Source organism: Crinia signifera, chromosome 6 (assembly GCF_055691185.1).
Source record: "Crinia signifera chromosome 6, ASM5569118v1, whole genome shotgun sequence".
NCBI classification, from domain to species: domain Eukaryota; kingdom Metazoa; phylum Chordata; class Amphibia; order Anura; family Myobatrachidae; genus Crinia; species Crinia signifera.
The window spans coordinates 173,371,576-173,394,604 of record NC_139222.1 but is presented as its reverse complement, the minus strand read 5'-3'; the positions used below and the strand labels follow the sequence as shown (position 1 = coordinate 173,394,604).

Genomic DNA, 23,029 nt, shown 5'->3' with positions numbered 1-23,029 from the left:
TATTTGAAGCCTCCTAGTGTCCAAAAAAATGAAAAGGAGGTTGTAATAATGATTGCAACATAAAGTAGACATATGGTCTTTGTTAGTTATTAACTATTTTGAGTGGTATGTTTATTTGTCTCACAAGCAGAAAATGTGACATTTTGCAAATTGCAAAATTTTCCATTTTTTCACGACATTTTGGTATTTTTCACAAAAAAACACAGACTGTATCGACCCAAATTTACCACTAACTTGAAGTACAATGTGTCACGAGAAAACAATCTCAAAATCACTGGGATAAGTAAAAGCAAAAAAAAGTTATCCCCACTTAAGTGAAACATGTCAGATTTGAAAAAAATGGCTCTGTCAGGAACGCAAAAACTGGCTCTGTCAGGAAGGGGTTAAGTGTAGAAAATACTTGCTAGGATGTGTCGGCATTTTGTTCACCGGGATTCTACTGTCTTCTGACTGTTGGAATCCATGCTGCCAGTATTTCAGACCCAACCCATCAATAATGGGTGCATGGTGTGTTGTGCAGACAGGTCCCTTGGTTCAGAGGGGCCCATGCCGCATACCCTGCATCCATATTTTTCAATACTTTACTCTCCAGAATTCCCCACCGGCAACTGCTGCTCTGCATAATCGGCAGGAAGATTACGTTTTACAGTAGAGAAACCTCAGGGGAATGTGCTGCTAAGCTGCACAGTAGAATCTAGTTCACTGCTTCAATCTTCTAGTGCTCAGCTCTAATGGCAGGTGGCTAGAGAGTTGGGGGGCAAAGGTGGAGGCAGAACACAGGCCCCTTCCTCTCGTAATATACCCCTGGGTGCAGGTACATAAGACGCTCAACAATAATTTCTCATTTGTGTATATGGAGAAACACACTTTGTTCCTTTTTAGAAATACATACCTCTGGGGGCATGTTGCCCAAACCAAGCAATCGGCTTCTTTAGTTTACAGGCTGGGTACTTGTGAGTTATCCGGGCTGCCGATTTTTTCATCGCGCCCGAAATCGTGGGCATCGCGTCGGTCGTGGCCGTTATAAGGAGCCGCGACGCGATGCCCGCGATTTCCCATAGACAGTAATGTTAAAAGACACGATGGACCCGATTTCCGACCCGATTTCCCATAGACAGTAATGTTAAAAGACGCGATGGACCCGATTTCCCATAGACAGCAATGTTAAAATAAAATGACAATGTGAAATTGGCCAATATGGGCATTTCACATTGGATATGTTTTAAAAAAAAATGTTTCATGGCCCCCCACCACCGTTAACGCCACCCCGCTATTGACGCCAACCCGAAGCGTGGCGAGCGCAGCGAGCCCGCGAGGGGCGGCGGTACGCGTCCTCCGACCTTTTCATACCCCTACTATCCACGTCGGCGTGGAGTTGAGAATAGAATAGTGTGGCGAGCGCAGCGAGCCACCGAGCCCGAAACGTGGCGAGCGCAGCGAGCCCCGTGAGGGGACGCGGACACCTGTGAAGCCCGCAAGGGCACGCGGATACCTGTGAAGGTATCCGCGTCCCCTCGCGGGGCTCGCTGCGCTCGCCACACTATTCTATTCTCAACTCCACGCCGACGTGGATAGTAGGGGTATGAAAAGGTCGGAGGACGCGTACCGCCGCCCCTCGCGGGCTCGATGCGCTCGCCACGCTTCGGGTTGGCGTCAATAGCGGGGTGGCGTTAACGGTGGTGGGGGGCCATGAAACATTTTTTTTAAAAACATATCCAATGTGAAATGCCCATATTGGCCAATTTCACATTGTCATTTTATTTTAACATTGCTGTCTATGGGAAATCGGGTCCATCGTGTCTTTTAACATTACTGTCTATGGGAAATCGGGTCCATCGTGTCTTTTAACATTACTGTCTATGGGAAATCGCGGGCATCGCGTCGCGGCCATAAGGTTGCAATTAATGGTGTGACTTTGCAAGCAAATTGGCAGATTAAACACTGCCAGTGGGAGTCTATGTACTTATAACGGCCACGACCGACGCGATGCCCCCGATTTGGGGCTAAATCGCGGGCATCGCGTCGGTCGGGTGTCCTTAAATTAACTAAACTTAAGGACAAAATCGGCAGCCCGGATAATTCACAAGTACCACAGGCTGTACTAAAGGGAAAAAAATGATAGAAGCTAGTTGGTTGTTAGGAGCATCTTCTCTACTTTATCTCTCCAAGATTTGATAACTCTTCCCCTTAGAACCCAATCTTAAGAGTATTATTTTTTTCCCTTGCGGAACAATGTCCAAAAGAGATTGTTCCAGTTATTCACCCAGACGCAATATCCTGTACTCTCTGAATCATTTAAAATGATCAAAGTATTATATTAGCGTGTATTATAAAATGAAATACAATTACATTTTGGCATTTATCTAATTTAAACAAGTGCTTAGCACAATTCTATTTATGCTGTGTTACTGCACTCTTTCTCTTTGTATTTTGGCTGACCTTTGTTATAGCCTGCAGGTGTTGATATTACTGTTACTGAAGAGGATTTAGCCTTTGACTAAAAAAGCCCTCATAAATAATAAACCAAATGGAAAGCACAGTACTTTTTATCAAAAGTACATTTTATCAAAACGAGGGGTTTTGTTATTCTGTGACTAGAAGTGAAGTGGAACATTTAGAGTCTGATTCAGTGGTGGACGTGGCATCAATAGTGATCGCAAGTGGCCAATGCGTTGAAGTCTGCACTTGCATCTGAGTAGCACTGCACATGCCTCCTGGTGGTTACCATTTGTGGTAAGAGAATTTGGAGGTGGAAAGAGGCAATTTAAACGGACGTTCCTTTGAGAGGGAATGTGGTTATCTTACCCAATAGTGGTCATGTAGTGTTGTCCAAAGACACAGTTGCAGTGCCACTGGCGGTCATGTTCGTATGGATGTTCTGCGTAACCATAAGGTTGCAATTAATGGTGTGACTTTGCAAGCAAATTGGCAGATTAAACACTGCCAGTGGGAGTCTATGTACCCATTGCATCGGCTGTGACAATAGCCTAAATTTGGATGGATGTCCAACTCTAAATCAGGCCACATTTAAGATTATTAAAGTTTCCTTAAATCTTAATCTGAGTCATACTTGCCTACCTGACCCTCTCCATTGCCATCACCTGTGGTGAGCTGGTTAATTGCTAAGAAAGGTGTTTCACCACAGGTGATGGCAATCCTACATTACCAGGGATGTCCAGGAACAGAGCATTTTCTCCCTCATAGAGAGGGTCAGGTAGGCAAATATAGTGTTCATTCTAGCACCCGCTATCTTTGAAAACCCATGCAGTTCCTCTTCCCTGCCTGGGGTGTCACTGTCTGCTGTAGTGCTTCTAGCACAGTGTGGTCTACATATCAGCACTGATATGCAAACCAGACCTGTGCTAGAAACACCACAGCAGACAGCGACACCTCAGGCAGGGAAGAGGAACTGCATGGGTTTTCAAACATAGCGGGTGCTAGAATGAACAATTCAAATATGATCTGAGTGGTTGGTCTATAAAGCCAATTTTTTTTTTTTTCAGCTGAAAAAAAAATGGATCAAAAGGTAAAGGTTTTCACATTAACCCAATTAATTTGCCTGAAAGAAAATCATGGATATCCAATCCTATACTACTGTATTTACTCTCCTGAAATTTACTTGAAACTCCCAAATGCTCAGGGAGTCGCCCAGTCCCCTGGAACACTGGGTGATCCTCCTGCACTGTGATCACTCCTATAGAAATGGGTAGTATAGGGGATATAATGTCATGATTCACAGGGTCTATGGGTTTTATAAACTCACAATTTGTGGCAATAAGTCATAAGTTTATCAGGGCCTAATGATGACAGGTAGTCGACAGTATGTATCCTAACCCCCCAGCCCCCCTCCGGATCTTACTTACTTTTGTCAACAAATCAAAAATGTCAAAGTTTTTTTGACATGATTACCCCCAAGTAAATACATGCTGTTTGGAATCCTGTAAACTGCTGGATTTTAGATAATCCACAACAATTTCCCAGAAACTAACAGAGGTTAGTTGTTTGCATATTCTTTGATCCCACTTTTGTGCAGTGGTACTACGATCTCTCTTTTACAGTCCTCTGGATTTACGCCTGTAGCAAGTGACCAGTTAAATAATTCCGTTAATGGTGCTACCAGCAACCCTTTAAGCTCTGTTAGCATTCTTGGATGCTTGCCCCTGATTTTTGGCTTCGACTCTTACAGGCCATGTGTAATGTGTATGTTGTTCTTTCTTGAGCACATTTCTAAGACAATAGTTTTGCATTGCATTATGTCCTCTTGCCTTCTTCACAGGATGACCACTTTCAACTTAGCAGTGTGTTGCCTCTTGGTAAGCAAGTGCATTAGTTGATGGGGATCCCCATCTCTTTTTTTAATCGGGAGAGCCTCATGGCCCAGGAATCATTATACATTAGTGTGGTGTTAAGCCCACCCCCTGGACTTCTATTGGCCGGAGGGCGGGTTGACGTGCACATAGTTCATAGTTGTCACTGGAAAAAAATTGCTACAAGAAAAAATCAACACAGAAAGTTCAACACATGTAAATGTTGACATAAGTGTGGCACTTCATCGGTGTCCATGTCGACACATGAGAATGAATATGAAAACATTCAAAAAAGAAAAATAAATCTTCAAAAACTCATGTCAACCTTTTTTATGGTCGACCATAGCCTTGCCAGTGTTTTGCATGTGCCATTTAATCCTGGGGTTGCCGTGAATCATGCGCGGGGGTGGGGGTGTAGGGGGAGGGAGGAGGTGAGGGGTGTCCGCGAATCACGGGAGGAGGGGTCGTGGGTGGATGCCGTGAATTGCGGGAGGGGGGGTTGCGGGGGGGGGGGTGTGGGTGCCGCGAATCGTGGGATGGGGGGGCGCGGGGGGTTGCAGTGAATCGCGGGAGGGTGGGTCGCGGGGGCGGGGGGTTGCTGCAATGACAGGAGGGGGGGTCAGGGGTGGGGAATCACGGTAGGGGGGGTCGTGGGGGGCACCGTGAACCGTGGGAGGGGGGCCCCGGGGGGTTGGCGCGAATCGTGGGAGGGGGGGTCGCGGGGTGCCGCGAATTGCAGGAGGGGGGGGGTGTCATGGGGTGGGGCCGCGAATCGCGGGAGTCACCGGGGGTGCCACGAATTGCGGGGGGTGTGCTGCAAATCGCGGGAGGGGGGTCGCGGGGGGTGCCGCGAATCGCCACAAGAAAAAATCAACACAGAAAGGTCAACACATGTAAATGTTGACATAAGTGTGGCACTTCATTGGTGTCCATGTCGACACATGAGAATGAATATGGAAACATTGAAAAAGTGAAAAATAAATCTTGTCAACCTTTTTCATTGTCGACCATAGCCATGTCAGTGTTTTGCATGTGCCATTTAATCGTGGGGATGCCGTGAATGGGGGGGGGGGGAGGGAGGGAGGTGCATACCTAACATGACCCTCTCCAGGAGGGACACATTGCTCTGTTTCTGGACTTTCTTCTTAATTTATGGATTACCATCACCTGTGCTTAAACACCTTTCTTATCAATTACCCTGTTTAAAATGACAGGTGATGACAATCATAAATTAAGATGGAAGTCCACAAGAGCATTCTGTCCCTCCTGGAGAGGGTCATGTTGGGAGGTATGGAGGTGTGGGGCGCTCACCTGGTGTGTCTGTTGAGTAGCTGTGTCTTTGCTGTGTAACATGGAGAGGCAGAGGGTGTCTGGCACTGTCTGTGGGCTCACTGGGCTGGTTCTCTGTCATGTGAGTCAGAGGCTCCACCCAGCGTTATAGCTCCAGACACACTTTGAGTGACAGATGTAGCCAAATATATAAGAGATGCATGATAACATGCATGTATATATGTGCTGTGTTCCTCCCCCTGCACTACTTGGTAGGCGCTGCAGCCGCCTCTGATAGGCAAAACCAAAGCTGAGGCTGCCAATCACATAATAAATGAAAAATGCATTTAGTCCTGTATCCACTAACCACTGGCCTGACTGCAAGTCAACACATGGCGCCAGGATACCCAAAGCAGCATCACTCCTACTGGGACACATAGTCAGTGTTGCGAGATGTCATCATCTTGTGAGACAGTGGGCAGGGCACTGTGGCCGCTGTATATAGAACAGCTGAACGGCTTTAGAGAAACTGAGAACCAGCAGCAAAATGGTGCTCTATTCTACATTAATTCTGGTGACTGTGTGGAGGCCCTGGGGTGACCATCCTTGTTGCCCCTTCTATAATAAGGCCCTGTCTATGCTATTCCCCACTCTTTTGAAGAGGTTAAGCCAATGGTTCTCAATCACAGTGCCCTAGAGCAGTGGTTTCAAACTCTGGGGAAGATGTGTTAAGCCTTAACCAGAGATAAATGCAAGGGTGAGTGATAAAGAGAGATAAATGTCCAGCCAATCAACTCCTAACTGCCATGTTACAGATTGTGTTTAAAAAAAGTCAGTAAGGAGCTGATTGGCTGGACGTTTATCTCTTTATCACCCTTGCATTTATCTCTTGTTAAGGCTTAATACATCTGCCCCTCTGTCCTCAAGAACCCCCAGCAGTTCATATATTTAGGTCTCCAAACAGAATTACTAGAGAAAATGTCACTGAATAATGAGTGCACCTATGCACCTGCCTGATGACCTGGAAAACACGAACTGTTGGGGGTACTTAAGGACCGAGGTTGGAAACCACTGCCCTAGAGTAGCACCCCTACAACAAAAGCTTATCATTTTAAAATCCAGATAAACCATATTAATTTAAGTAAATTAGGGTCAGTTATGTGGTGAGAGACAGAATTCGCTTCTGTTTGTCCACGTTCTATGATGGGAAGCACAAACACTGGCTTTGCCTATTACAATGGCCATCGATGTAATTGGTCCTGGACCTTCAATCCGAGGCACCCAGTGTGTTAAGCATAGATTTTAATAGAATAAATAAGTCTTAAAATTAATCTTCTGCAGAGAATGAAAAGTAATTGTTTCCAGCTGTGTTTCGCACCTGTGAAGATATGCTGTGCATGATTAAACTTGGGCTCTTTAGCCACTGCTGATTAGCTGGAGCTTGTTAAACTCAGCGATTGCTCTTCACCTGCATTGTGCACATTTTACTTTATCAGTCGGTACAGCGCAGCCAGGAGAAAGACAATTATCTATTTCTACCTTACGATAACAAATGAGCACATTTTCAATACAGATCAACCTGGTTTTAAAATGAAGAGTTAAATTAGTTTAAACGTGAGTAATAGAAATCATTTTCCTCACCTTGAAAACCAATCTAATGAAGATGGCATAGACGATTCTGTGTTATGCACTAATTTGCTTTTATTTAAAGTTTGCCAGCACTGCGTACATCGAGAGGCAATTATACAGAATATATCTCAGCCTTATGAACTTTAATGACATTAACTTGAGATTTGCACAAAATTGTCCACGCAATTTATTGCCTGCCTAAAATCTCCAGCTTGAAAACCATGAACTGCAGTCTAGGCACAGACCGAGATCTCATGTCTCATTGTTATAAAGTTAATGAAGTGAATAGAAATGGCTATTGAGGTTAATCAATGGCTTGTGTGCTCAATAGACAACCACTCTTTAAGATATTATGCCATTACACATATTATGAAGGTTCATTTGAACTTTTGCCAGAGTGCCAGGCGACTTATGTTAAGTCACATGATCAGTAGGTTGTGGGCAAGTAATGTACGCTGTGGCATTGCTCAGGGCTGCAACTTAGTCACCTGGGGCAAGGCAATAATTTGGTTTCACTGATCTCCCTCCTCCCTTGCATGTACTTAAAAGTATCACATCCAGAACCCCCCCCCCCCCCCCCCTAGTTGCAGCCAGAGGTGGACCAAGGCATAAACAAACTAGGCAAATGCCTAGGGCATTTGGAATGCCTTGGGGCATGCAGCTCATATAAGTGAGGCAGCAGCAGCAGCATGAGTAGATGAGTGGCACTGTGTGGAGCAGGGACAGAGGGGACAGTGGCAGGCAGTAACAAAAATGCCCACCTTCACCAGACGATGGCTTTTGTGCATAATGAGCCACAGCAGCTCCACCTCCCATGGGCATCTGGTTGCAGCCCTGCATTGGTAGCAATATTGAATGAGCTCACACTGTGGCCACAGAATGGGTGCAGTGCTGATCAAATCTATTTGAAATTGACTGGACTTTTTAAGAATGTTTTAAGCTGTTAACAGAAGATGACTGGCATCTTTAAATATTTGTGTTCATCTTGCAATCGCAAATCACATTCAATCTAGTTCACCTACTAGTGATGCAACCTCTTGAAATGAGTACCAACCTGCCAGTCCTTATTCAGGTTCGTCACCTGCATCCAGGGCCTGATTAAGGGGTCCAGCAACCCTCGACTTCCAAGGCTATTTTAGGAAGTCAAAAACACAATTGCTCTGGGCCAATTTTACAGTGTGTTCCAAACAACCAATAATATCGCAGGAAAAAATATAGAAAAAATACTAAGCTTATCCCTAATAAAATATGAGAATTTTTCCTCCCACACCTGGTCTTCAGAGGAACACACATACTAATGCTGCACGCTGTTGCTGGTTACTTTGTTCTGTAGTTCCAAATCTTGTCAGGATCTTATCTACCTTGTTTTGGACCTACATGTATTTCAATTGAGGCACCCTTAATATAATTAAAGGGACCTTTACATCCATAAAAACTCCAATTCCATCTAATCAGTGGATTGGAACATATACCCCCGAGGAAGTCGTTATGACGAAACGCGTTGGGTTGTCATCATAACCAGGGTTATTGTCCATATCAATCATGAAGAAATTGAGAATGGATTTATATATTTGACTGTATACACAGTTTTATCTGTTTTTATGTTTTAATAAATATTTGTTAAAACTTTTCAATTCATTGTGTTGCCGAAATCATCATTTGTAAAATATTGTTTACATTTTTTTCATAAGTTTTATCGATTTTATTTGTTTTGAACAGTATTTATACTAATGGATCCAGAATCACAGACATGCATGATGCTAGCATGTCATAGCAGGAAGTTAGTACTATTCCTGGCCCACAGGGGCAGACTCATCAAGCGATCGTCCAATCTGCTGTTTCCCCGAATTGCCAGATAGCTAGTCTGGTTGGGCTGGTCAGTATGCCTGATGCATCAATGATATGTTTTGATAATAAGGATGCTAAGAAAGGAGATTTCAGTAACTAGATCCTAAATTCAAAGTACTCTGAATATTGAATTCCTTATGAATACTCTGGACCACAAAGAGGAAGTCTAGGTACAGCGTGTTCTTGCATACTTGGAAGAATATAACATGTACACGGTCTCTCTTTCATAATACATGGAATGCCATGAATTATCCTGCTGAACCACTTGCTAGGAGAGATTTCAGAATGAAAATGAGAGCAAGTTAAGCCACACCCCTGGTCTATTCAAACCACACCCATTTCTGCAGTTACAGTATTTGAACATTAACTTGTTATCAGAGCTGTTCTGCACAAAATGTGACACTCTGGGTTATGACCTTGCCAGAATTCCACTTAATTGATCTATATATATTTACTTTGTCAAGCGGACCTCCCAGATAGCTGAGAAGATGTGCTCATTACCATGAATCTGAAAGTATGGGTATATATTATTAATACATTTATATTATTATAACCAGGTTTGTTTTGGAAAATCAAAGTTTTTCACCCTATAAAGCTGCAGTGATTGACCACAAAGGGGATTGGAGCCAGCGTTCAGAAGACTTTATACTCTAGATAAACATTTAACAGTTCAAGTGTCATGTGTTAAATAGAAGCAAACATCAGCATGAATGCAGACTTAATAGAAAGCATTAATCATTTTCACACTTCCAGGCTCCTTTATAAAGGAGGAGGGAGGTGGAGCTCTGGCAGTATACGGGACTAATAAATTCTTAGCACCATTCAGTGTTGGCAGTATCTCCGCTCTCATATTTATATCCTCAGGGCCACCCCTTGTGTCAGTATTTTAAGACTGGAAATATTTCTCCCTTTATAAGCACTTATCACCGCTATGGACCAGTTAGCGAAACATCAGCATGCTTATCTCATTTCTCCCACCAGTTTATTTGAAAAGCAAAGCACAGTAAACAACATTATTAATTCACGACTAAACAGGGTATCAATCCTTCATGCAAATTGTGTTTTTAATTTGAGGTGTTGTCTAGTTCTTATTTATTGGGTGCTTGCAGTGGAGCAAAAACTAATAAACTTTCATTTCAAGGGAGTAGTAGAATCACAAGACCCTCGTGTCTGCTGAGAGGTTCTTACCCTCACCCGGGCTAGTGATGGCTGACTGCATCTACTACATTGCTGGGTGAGACTAAAGCATACAACCCCTGTCTGATAGAAACCAAAACATCATTATCTCTCTAAGTGGCTAGGGCTGTAAGGCATGTGGTGACACAACTTGCATCATAACATCAGGTGATCGGGCAAAATGCGATTTACAAAGCTTCATGACCACTTTACTAGGGAAGTGACTGTGATCAAGGGTTCCCTGTTTTCTTGTAAGTACTCCCTAAAGTCTAGACTTTTATGGAAGAGTAGACAATTATGAATGTGATATTATCACCTTTGAGAATAAATGAAGCTTTTTCTGTGACAGACTAAGGCCCCCATACATGACGCCATTTGGACCCAATTTCTCCTGATTCCAGTGGATTGGGCCGAGAAATCATCCCAAATCGCAAGTGTATGACATCTGATGCGATGCATGGTCTCGTACGCATGGGATTGGAGTCAGAGGTCGGACAGGCTGCACATAAGTATATATGCAGCCATCAGCGGCACATCGTGGGTGCTAAGCACCCAAGATGTCTTACATCTGGTGCGGTGCAGGGTCCGGGGAGTGGGGTGTGGCAGGAGAATTTAAAAATCCTATTCAAAAGATTGGGCTGACGCTGATTGGCTGAGAGAGCTCCCTCAGCCAATCAGTGGCCGCTCAGTCTTTTGAATACCATTTTTCAATTTTGCCAACCCCTGCCTGCAGCTTCCCGGGCTTACATGTGATACATTACATGCGATTTGTCACTTGTAAAGAAATGGCACATCAAGTGCCAAATGTAGTGAGCTCTCCTGGGAGCTGCAAGATAGAGCTCAGAGGAAGTTGGGGCCAACTTGTCGTCCTAATGTATGGTGGCCTTTAGTTTACTGGTAAATTATATTACGTATTGTATCTAGTCTTTCTCCCTTCAGGTCTGAGGTAGTGTTGGTTGAATCTGTACTTAGTGTATCTATTAATTGGGTACCAGTCCATATATTCCAACTGTCCAGATTTAAATGGGAGAGTCCCAATTTAAGGGGACTCTCCGGCTATATTTTTGCTAAATTTGATGAAATGCAATTCAAGGCTAGTATTTGCCTGTTGCCCAGATTCCTAAAATAACAATGGGGTATATTCAACGGTTTTCTGAGTTAAATATAATAGTGCATGGGGATATAAATATATGGTTGCAGCTATGGTTATAAATTAAGGTGAACCAGCTACTTCTAGTCAGTTGTGGCAGATATTAGGCTTATTTACTAATCATAAAAATGATTACAATCCATTTACTAGGGAATGACTTCCTCTGTGGCTGACATACTGTACTTTGCTTTTCCCTGCAGGAGTTTGCACCCCCACAGCTGATGTAGTGGGAAACTATTATATACCTCCTAACTGTTCCTATTATGGCAAGACAATCCTGCTAATTAGATGCCAGGGGGTGGGGGGGTCTTTGGAGAGCATGTGATCTCTGCTGCTCTTCTCTGCAAAGCAGCTGGTGATCGCTGAATAACTGGTATGTGCTTGGCATCTACGGAGCGGTGGGCGTGAGGCCCTGCCCCTTTATTAGAGACCATGCCCACCTGCCCATGACACCACCTCTTTTACGGGTGTGGGCACACCTCCGGCGTGGCAGTACCTGCTATCCCGCCTGGCAAAGTTGGAAAATTTGCAAATATTCTGTTAGGTGACTACAACTCTGATCAGCCAATCACATTTCTATTGAAAACGGAATAACAATAGCTGAGAACTCTTAAAACTGCTTAACCTTTTGAAAATGGGTGTGAAAATTTGCCAAGCAATCATAGTTTTATTCACATAATGACCTGTAATGTTTACCCTGTGTAAGGAATATAATCTTTTTTACACAACATTTTTTATTTGAATGTATATAACAGATGTGAGCGACATTGGTATTTTTAGCAGATATTTTGCACATCTCTCACACAGATGTTGGCAAGGGTTAAGGATTGATGTACTGTAGGAAAAAAACAACACATAATTTTATCAGAGGAAGCTGGAGCATCAAATACTTCAGTTTCATCTTTTAATACAAAAAAAAAAGACAAAAATGTAATAGTTTCCTGACTGCATCTGACAATGCATGGTAACTCTTCACTTGATACTAATTATGTATATGTCAGTATGTGTATATAGAGATTTTCCCTCTTGCTTATTATATACTGTACCATGATATTGATTACCAATCAATCAGTGAAGCCGTTGTGCCAAAAGAACAACCTTTTTGGTTAAACAAAGGGTTTCTTTATGAATTCGAATATACTCTACAGTACTTTTCTGCATTAGATCATTAAATCTGGGAGGTCCAATAAGAAGCCATATAATGGATGAATGGATCTAGTTTTCAAAAGTGTCAAAAATAATAACAATTCTGGATAACTTCTGTATTTACTTTGTTGTTCGTACATTTTGACATCTTTCTGATATGGTGCGGAGAGTGTGGGCCCCACCCAGGTGTCACCTACCGAGATGAGACACCAAAGTGCGGACTCATGTGTTGCACTTTAACATTACGTGTAACACCGGGATCCTGTCATAGTGTAGGAATCGGCACTGCATACTAACTGGTCTCTTGGGTCAACCTGCATCTCCCGGATCTGCGGAGTGATGAAAACCTGGGTTTGGGACCACGAGGCTGTGTCCCTTTTAGCTGCTGTGAAGAACAGGCCCACCCACACAAATTTTAGTGAGTAGACCAGCCACACTTATCTGCCCAGTGACCTAGGGGCTTGACAGTCAACAGACTGTGTTCTTGCTGCCACTTCTCACTGCAGTCTAGGCAAACCTGATTAAATAACTTTTTGAAATGTGAAAACATGTTTCACGCCCATTACCAGGACTTTTCAAGCCATAACATTTTCTATGTTTGCTGACAGAAATTGGCCTTGGTATAAACCCAACCAGACAACATATAGTACCTGAATGAAATCAATTTTTCTATCCCGTGCGAGATTAAAAAGTGCTCCTAATTAAGTTGCTTTGTTAAGTAGACACAACCACTATATATTCTATTTGTCTTTATTGTTTATTAAGGCTTTTCTGGTACTGCATGTTTTGTATATTTCATCCATATTGTTAGCTCATATACAGTACTTGTATTGGAAAATTATGTAATTCTAAAATTTTATTTTACAGAGACAACGTGGGAGAGACCAAACAGTTCACCTGTGAGCATAAAAAGTCCATTAGTAAAGAAGACCTCATTACCTACAGGTAACACATTTACTGTATCTTTGTACTGTTGGGCATCTTTAGAGACTACTACACGTATATTGGATAATATAATTAGTTATGTCATTAATAATAGTGCACATGGTGGAAATATTGGCCAATCCTATAGCTAGCATAGGTGACAGTGGTGTGGGATGAAGTTAGTCACACAAGGTAGATTACTTAACCAAATCTCTGGTTTATTAAACAGGCAGAACAGGTTTACAGGATGACACATAGTTAATGCAGCAGGTATGTATAGCAGGTACACCGCACAGTATATATTGTATGCACCGGATCCAGCGGTGCAGAGCAGATGGTATGCTACTGGTGGGAGTAAGCACCTATGTCTGTACATACAGTGGTGGCAGTGGAGTACAAACACTGGATCTGCACATATATATGTATAGCAGTGGTGCTGCAGTGGAACTACTTGGGGTCACTGGCCTCTGGAACACTGTCTCTATTGAGGTATAGTCGGACATTCACAGGAGCATGTCCTTCCATCATAAAGGGTGGAGCAGAGACGCCATTTATGTGCGGTAGTGCACAAGATTGGAGGTCCCACCTAAAACAGTAACAAGAAAAGTAAAAAAATACATTGGCAGTAAGCAAATAATGAAGTAGTGGCACACGACTGCAAAATCATCTTAATTCCATTCAATGTTTCAGATCCCCAGAGACCATTGTCAAGACATCATTATGCAGAAGAGATCATCCTTATTTTATAGTTTCATTTATATATATATATATATATATATACTTCCAAATCAAGAAAGCACTCGGAGACTGTATAAATACAATACAACTGTATTGAAGTGGTTAAGTACTTTCGGCAGCGTACTGCCTTCCTCAGAACCTCCTACAGCAATTACATAGAACAAACATTGCACATATATACCCCCCAGATCTTACCTGTCAGCAGCGTCTCCCGCCGCGTGCACCGTCTCCCGGAAGTCTTCTCAGCTGATCTTCCGGTCTCCGCAACAGCGTTGCCATGGTAGCAGCAAGCTTGCTTTCCACCAGCTTCCAACTGTGCGTTCCACCGCCTTAGACAGCCGAGACAGGCTGGGCAGGGTTTGGTAACAACGCACTCTGCGGGGGTCAGCATGCCATACAGGTGACCTAAGTTGCAACACAACAGTATCATTTAATACATTGAAAGACCGCATATAATATAATGAAAGAAAAAACAAAAACAAGAAACATAAAAAACATAAAAAAACGTGAAAAATGACATGAATAAAACAATTACAGAAAATCAACCACTGCCACTGGTTAATTGCCAATAATACAGATAAATTTATACAAGGCTGTTCCAGTTGATCTTGTCATTGAGGCCACCTGGCTTGGTGGTCCCCAAGCGCAAGATCCACTGGGACTCTCGGATAAGTAAAGCCTTCGCTCTATCTCCTCCACGGTTAGAGACAGGAATTTGATCTATCATAAAGTACTTCAGATCCTCAAGCACATGGCCAGCGTCCCTAAAATTTCTGGGGACAGGCTGGTCTATGTCCTTCCCTCTTAAAATCATACTGATAGAGGACCTGTGTACCCCCATCCTCTCTTTAAATTTCCTAATTGTTTGACCCACGTAGTATATGTGGCACGGACATGTAACCACATACACGACATGAGTTGAATTACAATTAAGGACCTGACGGATGTCATATGTTTTATCAAGGTGGGGATGTTTAAATGTTCTCCCTGCTACAAGGAATTTACAGGTGACACAAAGACATTTATAGCAGCCGGGGGGTTTTCTAGTCACATTGGGTAGGACACATTGAGTGTCATAACCCCGGGCCCGGGGTTATGACACTGAGCTCCTTCTTAAACAAAAAGCCACCGTTCTTTCTAAAAACAGACAGGAACTTTTTGCCACTAAAATCAAACAGCCCAGTAAAACCATCCCTTTTGTTAGTGATTTTACTACGGCTAGCCCTATCTTAGGCCGTGCCATGAAAGCACTGTGGCCCATTGTAGGCACTGATCGGGACTTGCCTTCCCTAGCAGGTGTCAGACCTCTTCTGGCTTACAGGAGGGGTAGGAACTTGAGGGATCGTCTTGTCCATGCTGACGTGACCGATATCAATGTGTGTCTACCCAATGTGACTAGAAAACCCCCCGGCTGCTATAAATGTCTTTGTGTCACCTGTAAATTCCTTGTAGCAGGGAGAACATTTAAACATCCCCACCTTGATAAAACATATGACATCCGTCAGGTCCTTAATTGTAATTCAACTCATGTCGTGTATGTGGTTACATGTCCGTGCCACATATACTACGTGGGTCAAACAATTAGGAAATTTAAAGAGAGGATGGGGGTACACAGGTCCTCTATCAGTATGATTTTAAGAGGGAAGGACATAGACCAGCCTGTCCCCAGAAATTTTAGGGACGCTGGCCATGTGCTTGAGGATCTGAAGTACTTTATGATAGATCAAATTCCTGTCTCTAACCGTGGAGGAGATAGAGCGAAGGCTTTACTTATCCGAGAGTCCCAGTGGATCTTGCGCTTGGGGACCACCAAGCCAGGTGGCCTCAATGACAAGATCAACTGGAACAGCCTTGTATAAATTTATCTGTATTATTGGCAATTAACCAGTGGCAGTGGTTGATTTTCTGTAATTGTTTTATTCATGTCATTTTTCACGTTTTTTTATGTTTTTTATGTTTCTTGTTTTTGTTTTTTCTTTCATTATATTATATGCGGTCTTTCAATGTATTAAATGATACTGTTGTGTTGCAACTTAGGTCACCTGTATGGCATGCTGACCCCCGCAGAGTGCGTTGTTACCAAACCCTGCCCAGCCTGTCTCGGCTGTCTAAGGCGGTGGAACGCACAGTTGGAAGCTGGTGGAAAGCAAGCTTGCTGCTACCATGGCAACGCTGTTGCGGAGACCGGAAGATCAGCTGAGAAGACTTCCGGGAGACGGTGCACGCGGCGGGAGACGCTGCTGACAGGTAAGATCTGGGGGGTATATATGTGCAATGTTTGTTCTATGTAATTGCTGTAGGAGGTTCTGAGGAAGGCAGTACGCTGCCGAAAGTACTTAACCACTTCAATACAGTTGTATTGTATTTATACAGTCTCCGAGTGCTTTCTTGATTTGGAAGTATATGAATGTTTGTGGACCCAGCACCGGAGCAGTTGCGGAATTAGAGTGCCGGCATAAGGAGATATATATATATATATATATATATATGACAAACACTGACCCCCTCACCAGCTATTATCCCATGGGACTCCTCCTCCATAGCCTCAATCAACTAATCACAGCCCGTAAAAAACTCTTACTCACCTGTTAAGGTTTATACTCAGGTGTTCTCCTATTCTTCTTAGCCACGCTAGTCAGCGTGCGTTCCAAATGTGCGGAAGTGGCTGTTAAGCTATCTTCCGGTGACGCAAGTGGTGCGTATAACCAGGCTTACGTGTGTGCTCCACAGCGACATGAGCCGCAACCACGTTAGTTCACGTAGGATGGACACTGCCTCTCCTTTTTATTGTTTTTTGTTAGTAAATATGTATGTAAATGTTGTTGTAAAATATGCTGACTCTGACTGCTTTCTCACCGCAAAACCTGCTTAAACCAGGTATTTAAAACGTTTTTAAAAATGGGTCAGAGCCCTTTCACATCGCATGAAAATACCTGGTTTAAAGCAGGTTTGCGGTGTGAAAGTGTGCCATTTATCCGGAAGGGCGAGAACTCGGGGTGCCTCTAGGGAAGTGGGTGCCTCCAGGGGGTGGGGGGTTCAAATGCCTAGAGGGGGGGGATGGGATACAATACCTCGTCAGTGGCGGGTCCTGGATGGAGATTTCGGCCAGCCGGGTTCTGTAAGGTCTCCATGGTGACGCGTGTTGCGCAGGTGACGTCAGCAGGAGTACCGCTGCAGCCGCTGAGGTGACGGTGCGGCCGCCACCATGTTCCGGAGACTGGTGTCCTCGTCCCACCACCTGCAGCACCATTCCCACAAGAACTCTCCTGCCCTGTCCTCCGCCGACTTCCTGCTACCCCATCTGCCTGGAGGTACCAAGATGCGGACACATGTGAGTATTACTCGGGGCAATGAAGTGCGGGGGTGCAGGAGGGGCGAGCCGCCTGGGTTTGACTGTGCATATCTAATGACACACTGGTCCGCTCATTAGATATGCACAGAGCGGACGCCCTATTGGCTGGGTCCTAAATACCGTTTCAGACCTGATTTTGGTTCCAAAATACCGGGTCTGAAACGGGTAGGACCCTCCATTTTAACCATTTAAAAGAATTGCTTTTTTAAAACGGTATATCGGTTCTGCAGCTTTCAGACCGCACATATAACCGCTTTGAAACGGTTAAAAAACGGCAAAATACCGGTTAAAAAGTGCGGTCTGAAAGGGGCATTAATGATAGTAGTGGGTGGCACAAACACCTGGCTATTCAACTTAAAACATGAACCTTAATGGTAATAGAGTGGCAAACAGGATGGCCATTTATTTAGCTATGCCACCTCATAGAAAGAACAATGTTATTATTAATTAAGAACCAGATGAGAAGTAAGAAAGGATTGATTTTTATGTAAATTTGAAAATCTATCCATAAGTGAATCAATCATCTGCCTTAAGTAGAACAATCCTTTTTTGATGAAGGCCTTTTATTTATTTTCTCTTAGTTGCTACAAAATAGTATTTAAACCAACCAAGCATTTTTGTGGCTGTAGTGCTTGGTTTAATTGGGCCCCCACAATTTTTTTGGGGGGAAAGCCTATTTCAGATCACTAATGAGGACGTTGATGATAATTGTGTTAATTACACCTAATTATTATAGTTTTGTAAACTACATTTCATGAACTCTCCACAAATTATGTCACATGGCGGATGTGCCTAGATGGTTATCGTCCCTACATCTACAAACTTTGGTATTACAAATGGAGCAGATGCTTTCACAAACGGTGGCAGAGTTGTTGTTTTTTTTGTTTTTTTTAAATCACAGGCAAAACTGCTGCCACTGGTTGCTGACTTACACAAAAAACATCATCAAGATCCTGGTCCTCATTTTCCTCATTAGAGTTCAACAGTACACAAATATCCTCTTCATCGTGTTCCACTTCCATAGTAGTACAGGTTGAGTATCCTGTATACGAATATCCAAAACCCGAAATATTCCAAAAACCATGGTTTTTCAGAATATTTCGTGATTTTTTTTCCCCCTACCCCTTTTTTGATATTTATCATGTCCGCTGGCGACCACGGCGGGCTGCAGGATCCTCTTCTGTGCCATCTCCGGTCCCAGGGTGGCATTGCACGAGTGCGCGTAGGTTTTTATCACTTGCAAACTTGCGCAATGCACCCCTGGGACCGCTGAAGAAGTTCCTGAAGGCCGCCAGGTACACTGTGGAATCCAGGGGACCATCAGGTGGACCAGGTGAGTATGTTTAAAAAAAAAATCCCAAAAAAATGGAAACATCCCTTATCAGTAATGCTCGGGACCACGGAGCCATGCTCGGGATAAGGGAGTCTCAACCTGTACCCTCAATTTCTCTTATGTCATCATCATCAACAACATTATTTGTACTGCTTATCTCCATATCTGCAAATGGGCCCTTATTCAGATATCCCAGTACAAATTTGTTCTCAAAATGGGCAAAACTATGTGCACTGCAGGTGGGGCAGATGTAACATGTGTAGAGAGTTACATTTGAGTGCAGTGTGTTGAAACTGAAATTTAAAATGCAGCCAGGGCTGGCGCTACCCACTCAGCAGCTCCTGCAAAGCAGGAAGGCGCCATGCTGAAAAGGCGCCATCTCCCTCCCTGCTCTGCTAAAGCTTCCTCAGCCCTCACTGTCACTGCCTCATGCATGCTGCCCGCAGCACCTATCTGTCAGCGGGCAGGCGGCAGTATAAAGAGCTGCTCCCTGCACAGCGCATACACTGTCCTCCTCCTGCGACCTGCCCCCTCTTCCTCACGGACACTTACGCTGAGGCATGTAGCGCTGTTTGTGAATGCCTGTATGACATGTCCCTTCCGTATCCCCCCCTACCCATTGCTCCCTGTGCCTGTCAGCTGTCAAATGACGAACAGGCAGGGAGGGACTGCACAAGAGTTAGGGCGGGATGTATCAACATACATCGCCGCCCTTCGCACGGCAGCCGCCGCGATGCTACCGCATATGTACTAACATATGCGGCCAGCATTGGGCTGCGGTAATGGAGACCCCCGCGATACCTGTGATGTGGGCTGCGGGGGTCTCCGTCACCTCCCGGCGGCTGCCAGCGTCCCCCTGCGTCTCCTCCTCCCCCCTGAAGCCGGATGTCCTCCCGGCTGTGACACCAGGGGGAGGAGGAGGTTAAAGGAGGACGGGAGGGGGGGGCGGTGCGCGGACGGCGTACGGCGAAAGAAGCCCATAGGCTTCTATAGGGTATCGCCACCCTCTGGGTGGCGATACCCTGGCCAGCGAAAACGGGGCGAACCGGTGATGATACATAGGAAAATGCGGTAAAACAGGGGTTTTACCGCATTTTCCCTTTAGTACATCCCGCCCATAAACAGCAAAAGAACAGTAAGTATTTTATTATGCATGTTTCTAACAAATGTTTAAATAATTGTAGATTTTTTTAATATTAATTTAGACACTTTTTAAATAATGGGCTGGGTTATGTGCCTAAAGGTGGCCATACACGCTGCAATAGCGATGTGCACTCCTGCAGGCATCGCATTGCACAGTACAAAAAGTATGTGCTGCACATACTTTTTGCACTGCTTTCGGAACGCATCGCACACACACCGCATGCATGCCGTGCGATACAATCTAGCCAATTCTCGCAGCGTGTATGGGCACCTTTAGTGCCTGTAACATTTTGCGTACACAGTACTGAGATTGTGTACATGTACATGCACCCGAGATCCTCAATAGGATCACATGTTGCATACGCTCCCACAATCGGGCTGCAGCTTGTTGCAATGGCAATGTGAAAGGGCGCAAAATTTATGGTTTGCAGGAGAGCGCCGGACACCCTAGCACCGGCCCTGAATGCAGCCAGTGTTTACCCTGCACAGATACAAAATAACCCACACAAATCTACCGCTCTCTGCACATGTTACATCTGCCCCACCTGCAGTGTACATGATTTTGCCCATTTTGAGAACAAATTTGTACTGCGATCAGATCTGAATATGGGCCATGGTGTAGAAATGATGGAAGGTGTTAAAGGAGCTATGTATGAATGTCAGACTCACACATAGCTAGTGTGGACATTCCTGGACACTGCTGAGGATTTTGTGAACACACATTTTGTTCTTAAACCTTGGTGTTCTTATTTTTGTGCACTAATTTGTCAGTTTTAATGTGACACCTCTACTCTTTTGTTTTGGAACATTGTGATAGGTGCTAAACTTTCTGCCTCCTGAACCAGCTTTGCTAGATGTTTTAGTACTACATTGATCAACAGTAGCCACAGCATTAGTACTTGGTTGCTGCCCCTGCTTTTCTATCTAAGCCCAGAGAGCAGGTAGCCGCCTCCTCCTGCCCCGCGAAATCCCACCTTATGAAGGGGTTTGCAGGGGATGTGTACAGGTACACATCCGTTCGCGTGTGGCTGTCTAGAAGAAAAATCATTTGATTTTCACTTACCATGTAATGATTTTTCCTCTTGTCCCAGGTGCCTGCAGCCGCCATGTAACCCTGGACTCACTCGGTGGCAGCGAGCAAAACAGCCGCTTCTGGGCTGGCGCTGTCATATGCCCGCCTTTAGCAGGCATAAACACGCCTGAATTTTCTCAGACACAGCCAGCATTTCATTGGGTGCGCCCACCATTTTTGCGCGCCCACCATGTTTTGCTCAGTAGCGCAAACATCGTCTTTTTCAAACAATATTTTTTGTGAAAAAAAGGTGCATCAACATTTCGGGGTTCAGGACCACATCATCAGGATCCTGATGATGGTCCTGAACCCCGAAACGTTGATGCACCTTTTTTTCACTAAAAATATAGTTTGAAAAAGTCTTTTGAGTGCCGCCTGGTCTGTCCCATACATTGTTGGTGGAAATCTGGGTACTTGCTTCCTAGAACGGCCACACCGATTTCCATCGGGGTGGTCGTGTCGTAAAAATTGCGTCGGTCGCATCGCATGCGACCAAATCGTATGCGATGCGACCGATCCGATTTTTTAATTGAATCAAATGTGAATAGAGTCCCTGGGACCCGATTTTACATTGGATTCAATGTAAAATATTCCCTAGACCCCCAATTTTACACCCTGAACCCCACGCCACGATTGACGGCAACCCGAAGCGTGGCGAGCGCAGCGCGCCCGCGAGGGGCGGCATGGCGAGCGCAGCGCACCCGCGAGGGGCGGCGGTGCGCGTCCTCCAACCTTTTCATTCCCCTACTATCCACGTCGGCGTGGAGTTGAGAATATAAAGTGTGGCGAGCGCAGCGAGCCACCGTGCCCGAAGCGTGGTGAGCGTACGTGTATAACTTCACAGGTATACGCGTCCGCTCGCCACGCTTCAGGCTCGGTGGCTCGCTGTGCTCGCCACACTTTATATTCTCAACTCCACGCCGACGTGGATAGTAGGGGAATGAAAAGGTCGGAGGACGCGCACCGCCGCCCCTCGTGGGCACGCTGCGCTCGCCACGCTTCGGGTTCGCGTCAATCGTGGGGTGACGACGGGGCCATATATAATGTGAAATGGGTCATATTTGCCCATTTCACATTGTTTCCTATGTGAGATGGACTTAATCAAGTCCATCTCATCTTGTGCCATTATAATGGCACAAGACCGACTCGATGCTCCCGATTTCAATGTTAAAAATTATTTTAACATTGAAGCCTATGAAAAAGTCGCGGGCATCGCGTCGGGGGCAATGTTAATGGTAGCGACCGACGCGATGCCCGCAATTTCGCCTTTGCCGGCAAAATGGACCTGATTTCAAAGGAAATCGGGTCCATTGCGGGAATCGTGTACCTTAAAGTTAAGGTACACGATTCCCGCAATGGACCCGATTTCCTTTGAAATCAGGTCCATTTTGCCGGCAAAGGCGAAATTGCGGGCATCGCGTCGGTCGCTACCATTAACATTGCCCCCGACGCGACCGACGCGATGCCCGCGATTTTTTCATAGGCTTCAATGTTAAAATAATTTTTAACATTGAAATCGGGAGCATCGAGTCGGTCTTGTGCCATTATAATGGCACAAGATGAGATGGACTTGATTAAGTCCATCTCACATAGGAAAGAATGTGAAATGGGCAAATGCCCGCGATTGTGGCCGTGCTAGGAAACAAGTACCAAAATCTGTTCCCCCACAGGAAGGCCCCAGGAGCGGTACCAACTGCATTGGACGGGAGTGCCGAGGACTCGGATCATTATATATATATATATATATACAAAATGTAGATCCAGACTGCGCACAGCCACAAGCTTCAGAAAATAGGAGTGCGTCCTTGGGTCAGGATGTAGTGCAGCTCTCTCCAAATAAAGCCAGACCTTAGCTTTAATTGTCCAAATCACATGTAGAAAGAAATTGGAGAAAAAGCGCAGATATGAGCAAAGTGTAAAACAAATTTTACTAAAAGTGCAG

At 44.6% G+C, this 23,029-nt stretch overlaps 1 protein-coding gene across 2 annotated transcripts in view; it reads left to right on the top strand.

Annotated features, from left to right (window-relative positions):
- Positions 1-23,029, top strand: part of GAS7 (growth arrest specific 7) — a 368,988-nt gene that overhangs the window by 230,637 nt on the left and 115,322 nt on the right. For both annotated transcript variants that reach the window (XM_083148154.1, XM_083148153.1), the window contains exon 3: positions 13,393-13,470. In XM_083148154.1, the coding sequence (XP_083004280.1) occupies positions 13,393-13,470 (78 nt within the window). The remainder of the gene's footprint in view (positions 1-13,392; positions 13,471-23,029) is intronic.